This window comes from Strix aluco, chromosome 29 (genome assembly GCF_031877795.1).
Source record: "Strix aluco isolate bStrAlu1 chromosome 29, bStrAlu1.hap1, whole genome shotgun sequence".
NCBI lineage: Eukaryota > Metazoa > Chordata > Aves > Strigiformes > Strigidae > Strix > Strix aluco.
Genome location: NC_133959.1, coordinates 298,047 through 317,145, shown reverse-complemented (window position 1 = coordinate 317,145; position 19,099 = coordinate 298,047). Strand labels below are relative to the sequence as shown.

Genomic DNA, 19,099 nt, shown 5'->3' with positions numbered 1-19,099 from the left:
GCCGGTGGCTTTGTCCAGCGGGGAGCCCGGGGGGGGCGCGGGCTGAGCTGGGGGCGGGGGGGCTCGGGGGGGGCCGCGGGGCTGCCGCCGTCCCGCTCCCCTCCTCATCCCGGCTCAGGACGCCCCCGCTCCCGGTCCCACCCCGGTCCCGGCGCTCCCGTGGGCGGGGGGCCCGGTGTCCCGGGGCCAGGCCCCCCCCCCAGCGCTGCCCCCGCCGAGCATCGGCACCCCGGGGCCGCCCGGCGCGGCTCGGTGCCGGTGCCGGGGCGGCGCGGGAAATGCGGGGGCGCCGCGCTCGGAGGATTACGGCGGCGGGGGGGGGAAGGGGAAGGAGCGGGGCCGCCGCCGCCGCCGTATAAAAGCGCGTCCGCGCCCGCCGCGCCCGGGCTGCGGCGGCGGCGGCGGCTCCCCTCCAGGTGCGGCGGCGTCTGTCGGTCGGTCGGTCCGGGCATCGCGTCGCGTCCGGCAGCGGGTCTCCGAGCGCCGCGGCCGCCCCGTCCCGTCCCATCGCTCGGGGCCGGCGGCGACGTGTCCCCCCCTGGGGGTGCGTGTCCCACGGCGCGGCCGGTTCCTCCCCGTCCTCCCCCGGGCTGGCGGGCCCCCGCGTCCCTCGGCGCGGCCGGTTCCCTCCCATCCTTGTCGCCGTCCCCCCGGGCTGGCGGGTCCCGGTCTCTCGGTGCCGCTGGTCGTCGTCCGTTCCGCCCCCCCCGCCCCGGGCTGACGGCTCCGGCCAGCCCCCCCCGGTGCTCAGCCCCCGGTGACAGCGCTGTCCCTCGGGTCTCTTCCAGCCCCGCACCCGGCGGCAACATGTGGCTCCTGGAGCGGCTGCGCGGCGTGGCAGAGAACGGCGGGTCCCGGGGCGCGGGGCCGGAGGAGTCCCCGCGGGGGTCCCGCTACAGCAACGTCCTCACCCCCGACAAGATCCCCGACTTCTTCATCCCGCCCAAGCTGAGCGCGGCGCCCGCCGAGGCTGAGGGCCCCGAGCCCCCCGCAGCGCCCACCCTGGGCCCCTCGGCCTCGGAGCAGGACCTGGCCGGGCGCAAGCCCCCGCGCAGCCCCCGGCCGTCCAGCCGGCCCCGCTCGCGGGCCACTGGCCGGCACATCATCCAGATCGAGAGCGCCGAGGACTGGGCGGCTGAGGGGGGCTTCGGCACCAACGTGGACCCACAGGCGCAGACAGCCATGTCGCTGCCCTATGTGCCCAAGGCGCAGACCTCCTACGGCTTTGCCACGCTGGTGGAGAGCCCCCACACGCGGCGCAAAGAGTCGCTCTTCCACAGTGAGCACAGCAGCCTCTGCCCCTCGCCGGCCACCTCGCCCGGCGCCCAGCGCAGAGCCAAGCTCAACGGCGAGAGCGGCCCCCGGGCGCCCGCCGACCTGGGCGCAGCCCTCATGCACCCCGGCCGCTACTTCAGCGGCGGCGAGAGTGACACGTGCTCCTCGGCCGAGTCCTCACCCTTCGGCTCCCCGCTGCTCTCCCGCTCCGTCTCCCTGCTGAAGGTCTTCAGCCAGGAGAGCCAGTCCAAGGTCATCAAGCTGAAGCACTCGGTGGCCCGCAACAGCTCGCTGTCCACCGACGACAGCTCGGCCGACACCAGCCCCAGCGCCCAGCGCCGTGCCAGGAGCGCCCCGGCCGGGGGGCAGCCCCCCACCGCCCTGCTGCCCCTGGACCTGCCGCCGGGCCGCGACCGGGAGCACAGCCTGCAGCTCAGCCGGGGCGGGAGCCTGCGCCTGGCCGCCGAGTACGACCCCTCCAACGCCCGGCTGCGCGTGCGCCTCGTCTCTGCCGAGGACCTCTACGATGCCCTCGTCGACCTGCGCAGCATCAACTGCTGCGTCTCGCTGTGCCTCAACCCTGGGAAGCTGCAGAAGCAGCGCAGCACCATCGTCAAGAACAGCCGCAACCCCGTCTTCAACGAGGACTTCTTCTTCGACGGGCTGGGCCCCGGCCACGCCAGGAAGATGTCCCTGAAGCTCAAGGTGGTCAACAAGGGCAGCAGCCTTAAGCGGGACACGCTGCTGGGGGAGAAGGAGCTGCCGCTCACCGCCCTCCTGTCCTGCCTGTAGGCGCTTGCTGCCAGCCCCGCAGGGAGCTGCCTGCCCGTGGGGCTGGGGCGAGGCGGGGGGGCCGGCCCCGGCCCTGCTGGAGGAGGGCTCGGAAGGGCCCCTCGGAGGAGGGATGGGGCCGTGGCGGAGGGTGGGGGTCCCCAGGGGCGGCACTGCCGCAGGGCTCTGCCAGCACCAGCCCTCCTGCGGTGGGGCAGGCAGGGCCGGCAGCCGCGGCCTCTCCCCTCTCTCCCTCCCCGCTCCCGCCCGGGGCCCAGCGGGAAGCGGGGAGCCGCCGTCCCTGTCCCCACCGGGAAGGATGGATGTTGGCTGCTGGGCTCTTCCCCCTGTGCCCGTGGTCTCCAGCTGGCCAGCAGGAAGGTCGGAGGTGGGTGGATCTCTGTAGCACACCTACCGCCGCCTCTCTCAAAGCCCCAGCTTCTGGAGTCAGGTGATAGCATCGATCTTAGCTTTAATTTGAAAGGCAAGTTTCTAGTCTTGGAAACTGCAGAGAAAATACTGCAGAGGTGACCCAAGAGTGGGCCAAGGGAGGTGACCCTTAGGGATGAGTCAAGTTTGTGGGTTTTGAGCCTTTCCTGGAATCTTCCCAGCCCTGCGGGACTGCACAGATGTGCACGTCGGCTTGGTCCGACACCCGCAGCCTCCTGGACCCCCACCCCCTGCCCACCCCCCAGCAGCATCTCCGCTGCTGACCCCCTGTGGGAAACCGCCCACAGAGCTTCAGGGGCTCTGGGTTTGCCCAAATCCAGGAGGCTGCTGTTCCTGTCCCCTGCCTGGGGAGGGGGATGCTGGGGCTGGCGCTGCTGTGGGGGGGTCCTGGCACCCCTCGCCCCGGGCACACGGGTGCTCCCGGGCAGTGTCCCAGCAGACAAAAGCCGAGGTGGGGGGAGCAGCTCTCCCTGGGTGCTGGTGGTCTGGCTGGCACCGGGGACATCCCCGGGGGTCGCTGGGTGGGGGGACAGGCTGAGGCTCCCCCACCCTCCTCCCCCCCTTGCCTGCGGGGGCTCAGGGGCTTGTGAGCGGCTGCACCCGCTGGGCAGGAGGGACGTGTCCCCTGCGGCCACCAAGCCCCTGTGCCCAGCGGACCCGGCTCCGCGCAGGGACTGGCCTGGCTCTGCAGTTTCCCTCTGGGGTGCAGCCGGGGGCTCCCACCCCTCCCCATCCCTCCCTGCCACCCCGGTCGGCCGGCTGGAGGCACCGGCCATGGGGGAGATGCCGTCGGGGCATTTCTGCGGGTGGATAAAACAGACGCCTCGTGGCTTGGTGTGGTGTTACCCGTCGCGTCGGGCTCTGCATGTTTCTGTGGAAGGGAGCAGCATTCGCAGCGCTCCTGTCGTGCCTGTTGCCGCACGCGTGGACACATGCACACACGTGTCCCTCTGTGTTAACCTCTGTGGTGGCAGTTGATGTTCCTCCCTTGTCCTTTGCAGCAGATGGCAGATTTCAGTGTTGGCTATTTATATCCGAGGCTGATCTTTCCCAGCGTGTTTTACTTCTGTCTGTAAATACGTTTCAAGTACGCAAGGCATGGTTCTGATAAGTGCGGTGTTTGCATGTCGGGGGGATTTAGGGTGATCGTGGCTGTCGAGCTTGTGTCTGAACACGAACCGTGCAGGACGTAAGGAGCAGACACGTCCCTCCTTCGTGGGGGGTTTCCCACCTGAGGCTTCCCGCTGCCCCCCCAGGAGCCAACACGGGGGTCACTCCTTGGCCTCCCGTGTGCCCAGGCTTGTCCTGGGGGTGGGTGGGGGCTCTGGGGAGGGTGGGACGGGGAGATGGGCCACGTCCCTGGGCTGGGGGGCGAATGTCCTGCCCCTGAGCAGACCCGGGGCAGGAAGGGGACCCTACCTGGCTGGCTGCTGCCCGGCGGTGCCCTGCGGTCCCCGGGGTGCTGCGGTCCCCGGGGTGCTGCGCCTGCGAGGGGCTGGTGGGACCCAGGCACTGCTGGGGGTGGGAGGGACCCAGCAAGCTCTGAGGGGAGGGGGAACAGGAGCTGGGCAACAATTCTGGTGCTCTATGAGAGGGTTGGGGGGTGACGCATCCCCCACGGCAGAGCTGGTGCCTTTGGGTTTGGGGAAGGGGGATGCTGAGAGCAGGACCCTGGGTTGCTCCTTGGGTTGGGGCTGGCCCTGGGGGGACACCCAAGGGCCTGGGGGCTTGTGCTGTCCCACCCCCCCACCTGTCCCAGCATGGCCTCGCTGGGGGCGAGTGGCACCGAGCCCTGGACGTGCTGCTGTGCGCCCTGCTCCTGCGGTGGGCTGGTGGGCTGGGAGCCGGGACTGCGGCCTGGCTGGGTCTTTCCTCCCCTGTAGCTCTTTTCTACTGTTCTTGCTTTGATATTTCTGTGGCTGGATTTAATGATGCATTTTTGGAGTGAAAAAATATATTAATACCGGAATTGAATGTTTGTTTACAGATGACGTCCCCTTTTTAGTGCAATAAAGTAATTTCTAAAACAGATACAGGTGGTGCCCCGGCTCCTGGTTTCCCTGAGACGTTCCCTCTGCTTTTCCCTGCCCTGGCCGTGGCATCCCCCGGGCCCGTTACCTTCCCTGCCAGCTCCCGGGGATGTGGGGAAAGGGGCTGTTCCTGCCGGGGGGGGCTGGGGCCGAGCTGAGCCAGAGCATCGCCGGCGGGGGGACGGGGCTGCGGCGAGGGAGACCCCTGAGTCCTTCCTCTTCCTCGCCAGCTCCCCCAGGCCGGCCCCTGTGCTCCTGCTCGGCAGAGCTGGTGATTAAGGGTTTGATGATGTTTTTGTGCTCTCCGTCAGCAGCGGCTGCGTGGGCTGGAGCGCTGCCCTCGGGGGGGGGCCGGGCGCCCCGCGCCCCCAGCCCGGGGGGGCTCTGAGCTCCGGGAGACCCTCGGGGGCTCCCTGGGGCACAGCGGAGCTCTGGCCCCGCGGCAGCACGGGGGTGGAAGCCCTCCCTGCTGCTCGCTGAGCTTCACAGCCCTTTTTCCCTCAAAACCGCGGCATCTCGGGCCAGCTCCTGCACCGCAGCGGTGATCGGCTCCGGCAGCGTTTTGGCATGAAAACAAACCCGATGGTTCCTGCCCTGCTGTGCCCCCGCAGCACCCGCGGTGTGAGTGATGTGGGTGTCGGATGAGCTGCTCTCAGGGGGTCCCTGGGCCGTTTCCCTCCCCCAGCCCCCCAGGGAGCCCCCCCCTGCCCGGCTGGCGGTGTTCAGCGGGTTACCCTGTTTTTCACCACCTTCCATTTCCAAATCTGCTTTTAACCAGATGCTGCTGAAGGAAAGAGGGAGGTTTGTTACCTAAATGCCATTTTTCTAATTTCCACCATTCTAATAATTTGTCATTTTTGGTAGAAATAAAGGCTGGGAGCAGTAAACAGATCCGCCCTCCCTCCTCCTTCCCCCACAGGGGCAGAGAAAGCAGCGTGGCGAGCGCTTGGCAGGTGCCAATAATTTAAATAGTGCTTTTTCTAGAGGTGTAAAGCTACAGCAGTTAGCAATGAAATGAGGCTGATTAAGTTAGTCTGAACTAGAGTGGATGGGGTCAGCCTGAACACACGAAAAATCCCTGGAAAGTGTTCAACAGTCAAAGCACTGGAAGCAGCCAGAGGGGTGGGGAGGGGCGTCTTGTGGGGGAAGATTTAACTCTGAATTTGTAATCAAGTAGTGGTGGGAAGGAAATGTGGCTGCTTCTCTGCACCCTGGGCTGGACCCGGGAGGGTTGGGGTCGGGCTGAGATGAGCCTCTGAATTGGAAGATGCTGGTGATGGCCGGGGGGGAGCAGGGGGACACCACCCCCCCGCAGCGCAGCCCCTCAGGACGGGGGGAGCCCAGGCGAGGCGCAGCCCTGGGAGGCTGCCGGGAGAGCCCGGGGCTGAGGGACGCTCTCCCCGTCGCTGGCGGTGCCCACACCGAGGGGTGCCCGAGCCCCGGGAGCCTCCCCCTGCACGGGGGTTTCTCTGGCTGGGGGTCCCCAGGCCCCACGAGGGTTGCGCCGGGCGATGGCACAGTGGATCCATGCAGGAGGCTGAGGCAGAGGAGGGGAGGTGGCTGATGCAGAGGAGCCGCTGGCAGCTGCTGCCTCCTTTCCCCTCATCTCCAGAGCGAGATTCACCTGGGTGAGACGCGCGCACAGACCTTGGCTATTTTTAGTCCTGTGTTCCCACAATGCGAGGACTTAACTTCTGAGAAAATTGCCTGGAGCTCATTTAGCTGCGTGCATGATGGCTGGCAAAGGAGGGAGAGGACAAATGAGGGGCCCAACCTCAGATGGGGTGTGCAGGGGGCTGGGGCTCCCCTGGGCTTCCCAGGGAGGAGGCCAGCAACGCTGTCCCTGCGGGGCTCATCCCTTCCCCGCCTGACGCTCGGGGGTCCTCGACCATGGCTGGGGCTGGAGCAGCTTTTGGCTGATCAGGGCTGTAACGGCTGTTTCTCCTCTCTGGATTCTTGGGCACTGCTGGGGCTGGGGGAGCATCGAGTTCCCCCCGCCCCGGGCAGCCCCAGCCTGGCCATGTCCCTCCCCCCACTTCGACCTGGCTGCGGGTTTACAGTTTTGGTCAGAAAAAGCATCTTCCCGTTGCCTGGCAACCCTTGGCCGCCCGGTCCGGCGGGGGGGGCTCTCCCCTGCCCGCAGCCGCTCCCCCCCGCCCCGTGCCGGGGGCGAGGGGCCGCGGGGGCTGCTCAGTGCCGGAGGTGCCCGAGGTGCGAAACCGCCGCCCGCCACGGGCTCAACCCGCGCGATGGCTCCCCAGGACGTGATTCACCGGGCCAGCAAACAGGCAACTGCCTCCAGCATCAGATGGCACAGAGAAACCTCGGGGAGAGGAGAACCTGGCTCCCACCCGGGGCGACAGCTCTGCAACGCGCCGGCGAGCCCCGGGCTGGCGGCAGCCGCCCTGCAAGCCCGCGGCCTCCCGAGGCAGCCACGGCTGCAGGAGCAGGCGGTGAAACGGCACCGTGCCCGTCGCCGGCCGTCAGCGGGGCTGGGGGAGCAGGGGCTGCTGGGGGGGTCCGCAGGGCCTGTCTGGGTGCCCACAGCACCTCTGCCGCGTGGCCCTGGGCACCCGGGACTGGCCAGTGGGACACGAGGCGTGCAGAGGCGTGCAGAGGCGTACAGAGGCGTGCAGAGGCGTGCAGAGGCGTGCAGACGTGTGCAGAAGCGTGCAGAAGAGTGCAGAGGCACGGGGCAGGCACGAGCGTGCGGGTGTGCAGCAGGGAAGTGGCCAACACGCCCCGGGCAGCGCCGGCTGCACGCGAGCATCCGCCTCCCCCAGCACACACGCTCCTTCGCCTTATTGCGAGCATTTGTCTTCCATGGCAGCGTGTCAGTTTTAAAGCGGAGAGGAGAGACTCCCACTGTTACTGGGAGGAAAACAGAACTTAATTGAATCCCACAATCCCTCGTAGTCACATCAGGCGAGAGAGAAAGCCAGAGCAGAGCAATTCCCCCTCGCGCCCCTCCCTGGGCTGGCTGTGCCCCCCCCGGGCAGGGTCCGTGCTCCTGAGGGGGGGACCTGGGGTTCTGCCGGGAGCAGGGACGACCTGCGGCTCCTCGTCAGCCCCGCGGCGCTGGGCCGTTCGCTGGAAGCCAGCGCGGTGGAGGCAGCAGCCTCCGGGGTGTCCCCAGGGCCAGGAGCGCTGCCCGTCGCTGCCACCCCCGCGGCGCGTGCTCTGTGGATTTTGCTTTTCGGTTTGAGCTTTGAGGCTGGCAATCCGACCAGGACCCGGGGCCGGATCCTGCCTCCGCAGCCAGGGAAAGGCAGCGAGCGCACAGCGAGCACCGCCTTGGACTTTGCCTCCCCATCCTCTCTGGCAGAGGAGAAATCGATGCAGGTCCCTGGAGCCAGCGTGGGCTTGGCTCAGGCCTGGGGCCGCGCGAGGGGAGCGCGGGGGTACGAGGGTGGATGAGGGCGAGGGCAGAGGCTGCTCTGCACTGAGGGATCTCTGCTTGCCTCTCCTCTCTGTCTCCAGCGACCCGCTCTTCGCTATCTGCCTACTAGAGTTTTCAACGCCGCCTTTAAAATGTTTGCAAAATGCCCAAAGCATCAAACAGGCCCAGGTGGGAGGGAAAAAATGGCATAAACAAAGCAGACAGGAGGATTTATTAAACGCCAGCAGCTGCTGGCAAACACGTTAATATCGGCGCAGACGGGCGCCAGTTGGGGCATTTGGGGCTGCGGGCTGGCCCCCGCGCTCCTGGCCCCCGCGTTCACTGGCCCCTGCGTTCACTGGCCCTGGTGCTCGCTGGCCCCCACCTTTGCTGGGCCCCGCGCAGGGGGGCTCTGGCTGAGCCCAGGGCGGCTGCGCTGCACGAGGGTCCTGCTGTGGGGGGCACCCGGCCGGACCCGGGGAGCCGGGGTGGGGAAGGGCTGGGAGATGCTCTGGGTGCTGGTTGGGGCAGAGCTCGGCTCCCCCCCGGCTCCCCGCCCGGACCCTAAGCCTGGGACAAGGGGATGCGTCCCCACCTTGCCCTGCTCCGCTCTGCCCTGTCGGGGCTGTTTGGTTCTGCGGGGCACGAGCCAGACCTGGGGCCGCGTCTGCCACCACGGCCGAGGGCGCCCGGCGGAGGCAGCGCCCAGGGACGCGCTGGAGCTGGTCTGGCATCACCATGGCAATGGAGGTACCGGCCGCTGCCAGGCGAGAGCGGCGAGGGCAGGGAGCGCCGTCAGGCCGAGCTCACTGGGGGTGCTCTGCTGGTCCCAGGGCCCGTCCCAGCCCAGGGCCCGTCACACCGACATCCCCTGCCCCGGCCCCGCGACAGCCGGACGGCAGCAACCGCGTCCTCGCCGTGGGAGAAGCCCTCAGCACCCCTCGTACCCGCCACAAAGCCGGAGGTTGCACTGGGCGATACATAAAAATACATATTCAAACCCTCAAATCTCACCGCTGCCAGGTTATAATTAATTCCTCTTTGCAGCTCAGTCCAATTTCCCTCACACAGCTCCCAATTCAGCGCAATTGCCATATGAGATTTCTGTAATCACTGATCTTATCAAGTCCATCAGTGTGAAGTGAGAACACTGCAATTAGCAGGAACGGGAGCAGCAGGTGAGCTGCCACTTGCTGAGTATTTATTTCACCTGGGCCGGGGTGGATGGGTGCTTGGTCCAGCACTTGTTGGGGCTGTCCCTTGCCCACCCCGGGTGCTCGGGGGGGGCTGCGGTGGTGCTGGAGCACCAGCAGTTGTTGGGAGCCCGGCAGGCGGCCGGCCAGGCTCTGCCGGGGAGGGGGTTCGCCTCCCACATCCCCCCATCACCAGGGTGCTGCCAGGGGAGCCGACGAACCCGCAGAGGTGGCGTGTCCTCGAACAGTGCTGCCTGCACCTCGGCTGAGCAGCCGAGATGAAGCGTCAGACTTAATTCTGGGTTTCCTGGCTCCTCTTGCCGTCACCCCCGGCCCTGCTCAGGTGCCCCTCGCTGAGCAGATGGAGACTCGGGCTTTAGGGCTGGGAGAAGTTGCTGGTGGCAAAGCATCACCCTCCTCTTGGCAGCTCCTGCTCCCTGTCCCGGTCCGGGCAGCCCAGGGGGGACGTGCTGGAGGGACACAGGCCATGCATCCCCCCCAGTGTGAGGACCCCCGGCACTGGACCCCAGAGGAGCTGCGCAGGAGACGCCCTGTTCCCCCAAACCCTCCCAGCGGGCTCAGGCAAACGGGGCATAAACCCGCAGGCGATCCCACTCTGAGCCGCCGCTCGGGGACTGACGCGCTTTGTTTCGGACAATCTGTTCCCCTCCCACCGCCACCGGCCGCTGCCTGCAGCGTCCCCAGCAGAGGCGTCGGGCAGTGGGAGCGGGTCTGGCCGTTGGGCCGAGAGCCCCCGGGGGCCGTGGAGCCAGCCTGGGCTGAGCCAGCAGCTCCTGCGATGGCAAACCCTGGGGCCAGCCCAGCCTGCAGAGCTGAGGCCGGGGAGCAGCCCTCAGCCCTCCCTGGAGCCCCCTCCAGATCGGGTGCGTGATTTCAGCTGGGATGGACAAGGCTCACGCCGCTCTGCTCATCTGAGAACGGCCAAATTATTTATGAGGCTGGGGGTGCCTCAGCCCCGGGCACCACCGGTGCCAAACATCCCTGGGGCGCAGGGAGGTGGCTCAGACAGCCCCAAGCCTGTGACTCGTCAGCGCCGGGAGAGCATCGCCAGGAGAGCATCACATCTCCGGGAGAGCATCGCTGCACACTGGTCCCTGCGCATGCGGGTGCCCCCCGGGTGGCCCACGGCGGGGGGCGTCAGGTCCCCACCCTCGCCGCAGCTGTAGCATCCGTAGGGCGGTGTTGCACGGGCACCTACCAAAATCTCTCACTTCGCCACCCCCAGCCGTCTGTCGCTGCTGACACTCACCGACAGGAATAAACTCCAACACCTACCATATGCTTTGCTACTTCTGCTGCCTGCGCTCACTTGTTACTATATATTTCCAAAGCTGGGGCTGCCTCCGCACGGGGCGGCTGGCGGGCCGTGCCCTGGCAGCGACGAGACGGGCTGCGGGGTGGCACCTCGGTGACGCCGGAGTTTCTGGCATCCCTGTGGCAGGTCTCTGCCCTTTGGCAGGCTCAGCCCTGCGCCATGGGGACCCCCCGCTCACTCCCCGGCACTTCCCGCATGGTGCCGGCTCTGGCGCTTGTCCGGCTGCAGCCGCTGTGCCAGTGGCTCGGGCGCTGGCGGGGCCGGCTGGTCCTGTCCTGCACCAGCGATGTGGCCCCTCCGCGGCAGGATGCGGCCCCTCCGCGCACTGCCCCGGGCACGGCTCCCGGCCTGCCGTCGCGCCTCGCGGGGCACCAACAATGTGCCTGCCCGGGCGGTGCCTGTGTCCCGCGGCCCGGCCGGCGTCAGCCCATGCCAGAGCTGGATGTGACCCCGGAGCCGCACTGGCCCGGCCGGGAGCGGGGCACTGACGGCGCAGGCTGTCCCCCCGGTCCTTTGCTGGGACGGGGACACGAGCCAGCGCCACAGCTCTGGGTTCTGCTGGTGGGAGCCGCGTCCCCGGGGCTGTCCCAAAGGAGAACCATGGGGAAGCGGCCGTCAGCATGTCCCCAGCCGTGGGGCAGGGAGGGTCCTGTGCAGGGACAGACACTGCCCTGCCCTGACCACAGGGAGAGTCAGTTGCGGTGTAAAGGTGCTGAGCAGAGCCGGTCTCTCCCCGCAGAGCTGCTCCGTACGATTAATGATCCTTGCAGCTGGGAAAATTCATCTTCCTTCAGGACTGGATGCATCTTGGCGCATCCTCCAGGTGCCGGATCTGGTGACGCCGTGAGCGACAGAAAGACCTTTATGGCGGAGCTCGGCTGGGCTCAGCCTGCGCCCGTCCTGCCGCCCCGCGCTGTCACCGTCACCGCACCCCACGCGCCGGAGAAGGACGAAGGACCCTGGGGCCGGGTGGGGGACGAGGACGTCCGGGTGTGTGAGCGGGGCCAGGCGACAGCTGACGGCTGCCCCGCAGCATCCTGCATCCCGTGTGTAGTTTTAATGGCACCATGCGGCTTTGATTCCTGGTTTTAATTGCAGCCTAACGAGGCAAGGGCAGCAGGAGAGGAAAACATCAAGCTCAAGGGAAACAAATCGGGAGAGAAAAGAACATTTTCTGGTGACTAATAGGTCTGTGGCTCGGCGCGTGTGTGTTTGCCTGCCACAGCGCGGGATGTTGCCAGCACCAGGAGGAGAGGGGATTTCTTCCACGCACTTGGCAAGCTGAGCCGCACGGTGTGGCGCGAGGAGAGCAGATTTTTCCTGGGCCGGTGCTGTTTCCGCGTTATTTTTAACGCCTGTTGCACAAAAGCTGCCCCCTCCCCAGTAAACAGTGTGGATTTTGCTCGCTTGCGCAGGCAGGGTCGGGGCTAAATCATCTAACGGTGACAGATGGGCCCGTTTACACACCGCGCTGGTCTCACCAGGGGAAATCGGGACTAATTCAGTGCAGAGGAAGGGAAGACAGTTTCTGGCGCTGGCACCCAGCACCCTGGGGCAGCCGCCACCTGACCGAGTGCCGCCGTGCTGAGCGATGATGCAGCGCTGGGGGTCCCCGAACGTGAGCCGGATTCCCCGGGGAGGCTGCAGGACCCCCCCCCCCCCCCCAGGACACCCCGGGCTCTCAGCCCCGGTCTGTGCCGCAGGGCCCCGCGGTGGGAGCCCAGCCCGGTGTCCCCAGCAGCCAGGGGGGCTGGGGTCCCTCCGCCAGCTGGGGATGCTGGGGACAGGAACAGGGACTTGGGGACAGGGATGGGGACACACACACTGGCACGGCTCGGCGCCGTCCCTGACCCCCCGCCCCGCTCAGCGCCATCCTGCTCCTCCCCCTCTGCTGCAGGGGCCACCTCTGCCGACGGGGTGGCCCTGTGGGCGCTGGTGTAGCTTGGGCTGCTCCCCCCACACCAGTGAGGGCTGGGAGCTTGTTACTGAGCTCTTTGACTTCGAGCAGCTTGGAAACCAGCGCTTGCTAATAAGACAAAAAGAATGACAGCAAATAAGCCCAGCCACAGGAACATGGCCTTCTCATCCTGCATTTTTTATTCCCCCACGTTCTCCCCCTTCCCTCCTTTGCCAATGGATTGAAGCCACTGTAATAAAATTATTAAAAAAAAAAAAGCGGTAGCCCCCACCTCAATGCGGCAACCATGGAAACTGGATCAAGGGGACACCTGTACATTTCCATTCCGGGCTCCCGCTATCTGAATATACAGCGGAGCGCTAATTAAAAACCCAGCGCGAGTGGCAGGCGGAGGGAAGGGGCTGGCCCCGGGAGAAGGGGTGCGTGGCTCGGAGGCTCGACAGCGCCGCGGGCGGGGGACGGCCCCCAGCTCCCCAGCGAGCCCCGAGCGCCGTCCGACGCCTCCAGCTCCCGATGACGATGACGGCGCTCGTCGGCCATCAGCTGCAGCACTAACGAGGCGGCTCCGGCCCTGCTGCAGCCCACAGCACCAAGGGGCCCTCGGGACCCCAGCCCAGGCTGGAGATGGTGCCCATGGGGCAGGGCAGAGCTGGGCTGTGGGGCCAGCGGCCGGGGCCTTTGGCCCATGCCGGGGGGAGTCACGCTGCTGCACTGCGGTGCCGGGGGAAGGGGAGCATCCCCACTCCCTCCCCTTCCCGTGGGACAGCCCCGGGTGGGCGCTGGGAGCCGCGTCACCCCTCCCACCTGCGCCTGGTCCCCCCGCAGCCGGGGGCGGGGGGCAGCGGGCGGCAGCGTGGGGGTAAAGCGAAGTGCGAGATCTCGCACCTCCCACGGGGAGGGCGAAGGCTGCGGGGGGGCTGCCAGCCCGCACTGCCAGCTGCCTCCTCCACCGGCACCGGTGCCAGCACGGCCCCGCAGCCTCCCCGTGCTCTGCTGACGCCGGCACCGGCCAGGCCGCTCCTGCAGCGTCCCCCCCACCCTGGGGTGGCTGGGGCAGGCACAGGCATCCCCACGCACAGCTCCCAGGTGAGTGCCGTGGGGATGGTGCTCCAGGGCCCTGCTGGACGCCCAAGAGCTGGGCTGCTCCCCCTCCTGCACCACAGACCCTGGGACTTGTGCTTGATTTTAGGTTTTTAACTATTTCACCAGGAGGAAGCTCTCTGATCGGCACGTGAGCGCCCAGGAGAAAAGGCTGTGTTTAACCTGCAGGTTTATTTTTACCGACAGCAAATGGCAGTGCCTGGAACATTCCCCTGCTTGGAGTTAATTTTTGCTGAAGCTCAGTTTTAGTCATTGTTGTCTAAACCTGTTTTCTCCACATTTATCCCATGGAAAAGCTCCTGGAGCTCAGCTCCAGGATTTCAGCGGCTGCAGAGCCGGTGCCCGGTGCCCGCTCCTGCCAGCCCACGGGAAGGTCAGGGCAGCCCCCGGCTTCCACTGGCAGAGACCCCCGGTGTGGGGAGAGCGGCCCCGCCCTGCGCAGGGACACGGCCCTGACGGCCACCGCTGCGGCGCTTCCTGGGGCTGGTGGAGGGCAAAAGCTTCTCCTCTCATCAGAGCGGGCGTCGGGCCATCATCGTCCTGCGGGAGGCCGGCAGAGCGCCGAAACCTCCTGATTGCTCATGGACGGGCCTCAAATCGCTCCCCGAGTGTCCTTCCCAGTCCGAGCCAAAAGCGGAGCTGCCTCTCCCTGCGTGGCCATCCCCCTCTGGGTTCACGCGACGGGGATGGCTGGGGCAGGAGCGAGGGCTCTCTGGTCGCTCTGCCAGGTAATTTTCCCAGCAGGCTGCTCGTTTTCTCTGGCCAAGCTGCGGAGGACGGCAGGATACGCTCTGCAGGAGACGTTCCTCCTCCTCAGCCCTCTCCACCCATCCCGATCTGCCGAGGCCAGAAAGACACTGCAACGTGCAGCGCTGCCGCAGTGCCCGGGGGTCTGCACGCCCCCCAGCTCTGCAGCCAGGCCCTCGCCCCCCGACGGACCCTGCGCCGGCAGCACCGGCCCGGCCGAACCAGCAGCTCCCACCCAACGGGTCGTCCCGGCGTCAGGGGCTGGGCTTGGGCAGGCGAGCGCAGGCATCACCGGCTGCCTGCCCCTGCCTGCTGCCCACCCCGCATCCCCGCAGCCGGCTCAACTTTGGGGCGAAGAAAATTCCTTGTTTCCATGGGAACCGGAGGAGGAAAGTTTCTGGGGCTGCAGTGGGGACTGTGCCAGCCGGGCGAGGCAGCAGGACCCTGGCACCGGCCGTCTCCCCTCTCCGCTCCCGGGGCAAGGTGGGTGCCCGGCTGCCAGCCCCCCAGCCCGTGCCCCGAGAGGTGCCCACCGCACCGAGGGCGCACCGGGGCTCCTCATCTCCCCCTCCCGTGCTGTGTCAGATGCGATCTGACATTTAGCTCTGCAGCTCAGCGCGTGGAGATGCAGCGATAGCTCTAATCTGCTTTTCTCCTCCTCGCGTTCTCCCTGGAGGCAAAAGCTGCTGCTGGGAGAGCAGGGGGGCTCTGGCAGCCCGGCGAGGGGGGCACCGGCAGCGCCGTGCTGGGGGCCTCGGGGGTCCCACAGCTCTGGGGGTGTCCCGGCAGTGCCAGGCCCTCCTCGCTGCGCCCTCCCGTCACGCAGCAGCTGGCTGGCAGGGCCTGGAGGCCAGCAGCGGCAGAAATTCATGGGGGTTTCAGAGCGCCCAGGGCTCTCCTTCTTCCTCCTCCCTCTGCCCCCCTGGCTGTGCCCAGGACGTGTGGGCTGGTGGCAGCGAGGGCAGCAGCTCCCCACCGGGTGGGAACAAGCCCCCCGAGAGTGAAAGCTCCACTCGGGTCCACAGGCGGGGCCCAGCTCCCTCCTCTCCTCTCCCGCAGCGTTTGCTCTGAGGCGTTTGGAGCCGATTTGGGAGCCTGTTTGCAGCCCCCGTGCCTGGGCTGGGCCCTGGTGTGTACGGCAGTGCTGGCACGGGCACGATGCCATCTGAGCCGTGCTGTGCCATGCTGTACCGTGCCGTGCCGTGTTGTACCGTGCCGTGCCGTGCCATGCCATGCCATGCCGTGCCGTGCCGTGCCATGCTGTGACACACAAGCCTGGCATGCTGCCGCTGCTGCCGGCACAGCCCTGGGACCGGAGTCCCGGCTGCAGGTTGGGCTCCGGAGGCACTTGAGCACCCCTGGGGGCTCCTGCAGCCGCAGGCCAGTCCCCAGAGCCTGCAGCCAGGGCCAGCCCTGGCCACTCAGCTCCTGCCCGGGCAGCACCACCCTCCACCCACCGCCCACCCAAGATCCCCCCCCTCCCCGGCCCTCAGAGATTGCCCAGAGCAGGGGTTTAATGACCATCCAGACTGAGCACCAGCCGACCTTTCCACCTTTCAGCTTCACCTGCGGCTCCCTTTTCCCTGCCATTATCTGCATGGATGCCTGTGGATTTCATTTCCATATTCATGGTGTTTTAATGACCCTGTAATATCTTTATGTTCTGCAATTAAATGTGGAAACTTTTTTTTTCCTTCTGCAGATTAGCATCTGCATAGGATCATTTGTGGCATTTGAGCAGAAAAAGGGAAGGCAGTGCAGGAGGGTGATGGGGTTAATTAAACTTCAGAGATCAGCTGGCTCCACCGCCAAATGTCCTTCTTGGCAGTGGGACAGGGAAGGTGGGGAGGGAGCGGCTCTGGGCTGCTCCTGCAGGTGGTGGAGCCGCTCTCAGTTGTGCGAGCGCACGAGCGCACACGCTTGCACCCGCATGGCTCAAAATCTGCGTCGGGATCCCTGCCAAGGGGCGCAAACCACGACGGAACTGCTGCCGGCGTCACCCCGGTGCAGGAGGGTCCTGTCCCCATCCCACCCCCACGGGACCCTTCTCCAGCTCCTCGTGGAGGCTCTCGGCCACGCAGCGTGACGTCTGCCCACCATCCGCCACTCAGAGGCAGGCAGACAGACAGACAGACAGACAGAGGGGTCGGGGAGGAGAGGTGCCACCGAGCAGGGCAGGGAGCGGGGGGCAGCCGGGAGCACACGGTGCCCCCCACGCCCACAGCAGCCTCCCAGGCCTGCAGGCCCCAGCAGCCTGACATGGGGGGGGGGGCTGGAGGAGCCATTAGAGCTCCTATCGCTGCATCTCCCTTCCCTGGAGCTGTTGGCTGCACCATCCCCCTCCCTGGGATGGTAATTGGGTTTCAGCCCTGCGAGATGGATGGGGCTGGGCTGAGAGGGGAGCAGGGGGGGAGAGGAGGGGGCAGAGAGTAGGAGAGACCCCCCTTGCCCTCCATCCACCTCCTGCCCCTGCAGCTGTGAACAAGATGTTTGCAAGGGTGAGGCACAGGAGTGGCGTGTTTATTGAATACAGACGGGACTGAAAAGCCCCTTCTCGTGAGGCTGTTTGACGTGACGCTGAATTCGCGCGTGCTGGGGAGCTGCCAGCGCACACAGACCCCACAGCAGCGCCTGAGGCTGCTCCCTTGGTAGGGGGCAGAGGGGGGTGTTCGCAGGGGTGAGTGTTGGGGGGTACCCGGGAACACGTGTGCGTGCACAGGTACACGCGTGTGCGCAGGGAGGGCTGGCAGGGACAGGCCCAAGGCTGGAAGGGACTCAACCCCCCTGGGGGATGGACGGGGGTTTCCTGGGCCCCCTCTGGCCAGGGGCTGGGGCTGGGCAGCCGGGGCGGGGGCACCTGCAGAGCTTCTTGAAGGTGCCTACGCGAGGGGCCGACTGCTCTGCTGCGGCCAGGTGCTGCCTGGAGCTGAGCCGGGGGATCGGAGGGTGCGGGCAGCCCTGTCCCTGTGTCCCCCCCAAGCCCGGGGCTTCATCTGCCCCTGCAAGGGTGGGAGGAAATGCTGCAGGGCAGGAGGGACAAACCAGGAGGATGTTACACTGTCCGGTCCTTGTTAGTGTGGTCTGAGTTTCTCACCAGGCTGGTCCCACACCTCCTGTCTTCAGAACCAGGTCTGGGGTCGGACTCTGCTCACCAGAGCCCACCCAGGGCCTTGCCTTTGGCCGAGGCCAGCGATGCCAGTGTGGGCCGTGGATGGGTCTGGATGCCTCTGCTTCCATCTGTGCATACACTAGCATGTTTCTTCTCTGTTTTTCTTTGCAAGCAGCAGTTAGAGTTGTTACTTACACAGAACTTCAGTGCAGGCAATTAGGTAGGGAAATCACGGGGTAGGAGCTTGCCCTCAGCATACATTTCAAATACAGGAACTTCATCGGATGCAGAATTAACCCACCAGCACCAAAGCAAAGGGTCTGTCGGGGCGACTGGGGTCTGGGAAGGCCAGAGGGTATTGTGTGACACGCCAGCGAGCAGAGGGCACGTCACTCTGTTGCTGCAGGAGAGGCTTTGTGCGGCTTTGCCGTTCCCCTCGGCTCCGGCTCCGGCCGTTATCACACCAGCAGAGTGTGCTAGGGAAAAGAAAACCTGCCTTGTCTGTTCTCTTGGCACTGGCCTTTTCAGAAAGTAGACATTTTGAAAGGATTTACCATCCCACGGCTGGTTTATTTGGCAGACCGTGCCAACGCGAAGGCTGTGTAGCTGCAAACCCTTGGCTGCTGTCAGGTTACATCCTCCTGCCTGTGCCTGCAACGCCGCCCCGTGCTCCGGCACGCGGGAGGGCAGCCGGGTATTACCTGACCGCAGGACTAATCCCTGGTGTGCAAACCCGGCGGCTGCATCGAATCTCTCACTCCCATGGCAACATCATAAAATCAATACTTGGTCGAGAGGGTATTGAAGGTGAATTTGGGAAGTTATAGATTGTTGCAGGAGGGAGGGAGGAGACAATCCTGTCTGTTTGGGATGCGAATGCAGGCAGGATAATTCTGGAAGCTGTGAGCAGTGCGGCCCCAGCCTCACGTGGGAGGTCTCTGCTCCAGACATCGTCTTTCCAAGACCTTGTAACTGTCAGAAAGATGAATTTTTGAATTGGACCAGGCTGCTGGTCAGGGCTGTGGTATTGCCAACTCTGGGAAGGAGAAGATCGCTAATAATTGGATTGAACATTACAGGGGCATTCCCCACAGAGCTCATCACTGCATTGCAATTAAGAGCAAATGTCTACCCTGCCAGAGAATCATTAGCACAGGGTCAGCAGGAATCCTGAGTTAAGACCTGTTGGTGTTTTCAGGCTGAGTGAGACTTGCTGCCTTGTTACTGGGTACTGCCCTGAGGCACAAGGTGCCAGGATCAAAAGACATCAACTGTGTGATCCAGAGGCTGAGGAAGTTCGAAGGAGAACGGCCGTGTTACACGAGCCCCTCCTGCGGGACCACTGAGACGAGCTCCGTAAGCCTGGCCCAACTTTCAAGGATTCTCAGGCACTGGTGGCATCAGGTACGAAAGCACCTACTTACGTCTGTAGATACTGCACATGTTTTTGTGAGCCCCACAGAGACTATCGTATAATAAGTACTTTGACTGTAAATAAATTATATTTGTGGGTTGTGATGACTTGGAGCGGAGCTCTGTCAGCAGGGAGGGAGGAAGGACAACAGGTAGGGAACTCGATGGCCACACCATCACCTCAGCACCCCCCACCCTGTCAACTGGCCGTGACCGACCTGGATGAGGATGGTGCGGAGTGTCTGTTCAGTGACGGGCTGACGGCACCACTGGATCCTGAGGAGCTCACACATTTTAGAAGTATAAACACTTGTCTGAAAGACTAAACCAGCCCGTTATTTGTGAGTAGCATAGCTCCATCTAGCATTCATGAAAAC

The 19,099-nt window shown here is 65.6% G+C and overlaps 1 protein-coding gene across 1 annotated transcript; it reads left to right on the top strand.

Moving 5' to 3' along the window:
* The first annotated feature begins 347 nt into the window (after positions 1 to 347).
* On the top strand, positions 348 to 2,067 carry C2CD4C (C2 calcium dependent domain containing 4C). Its single transcript, XM_074808895.1, has 2 exons — positions 348 to 416; positions 789 to 2,067. The coding sequence occupies exon 2, from the start codon at positions 808 to 810 to the stop codon at positions 2,065 to 2,067; it is 1,260 nt and encodes a 419-aa protein (XP_074664996.1). The 5' UTR covers positions 348 to 416; positions 789 to 807.
* The last annotated feature ends 17,032 nt before the right edge of the window (positions 2,068 to 19,099 follow it).

Bases quoted from the DNA above. Each gene is read 5' to 3' on its own strand.
- C2CD4C (XM_074808895.1), top strand. From the start codon at position 808: ATGTGGCTCCTGGAGCGGCTGCGCGGCGTGGCAGAGAACGGCGGGTCC.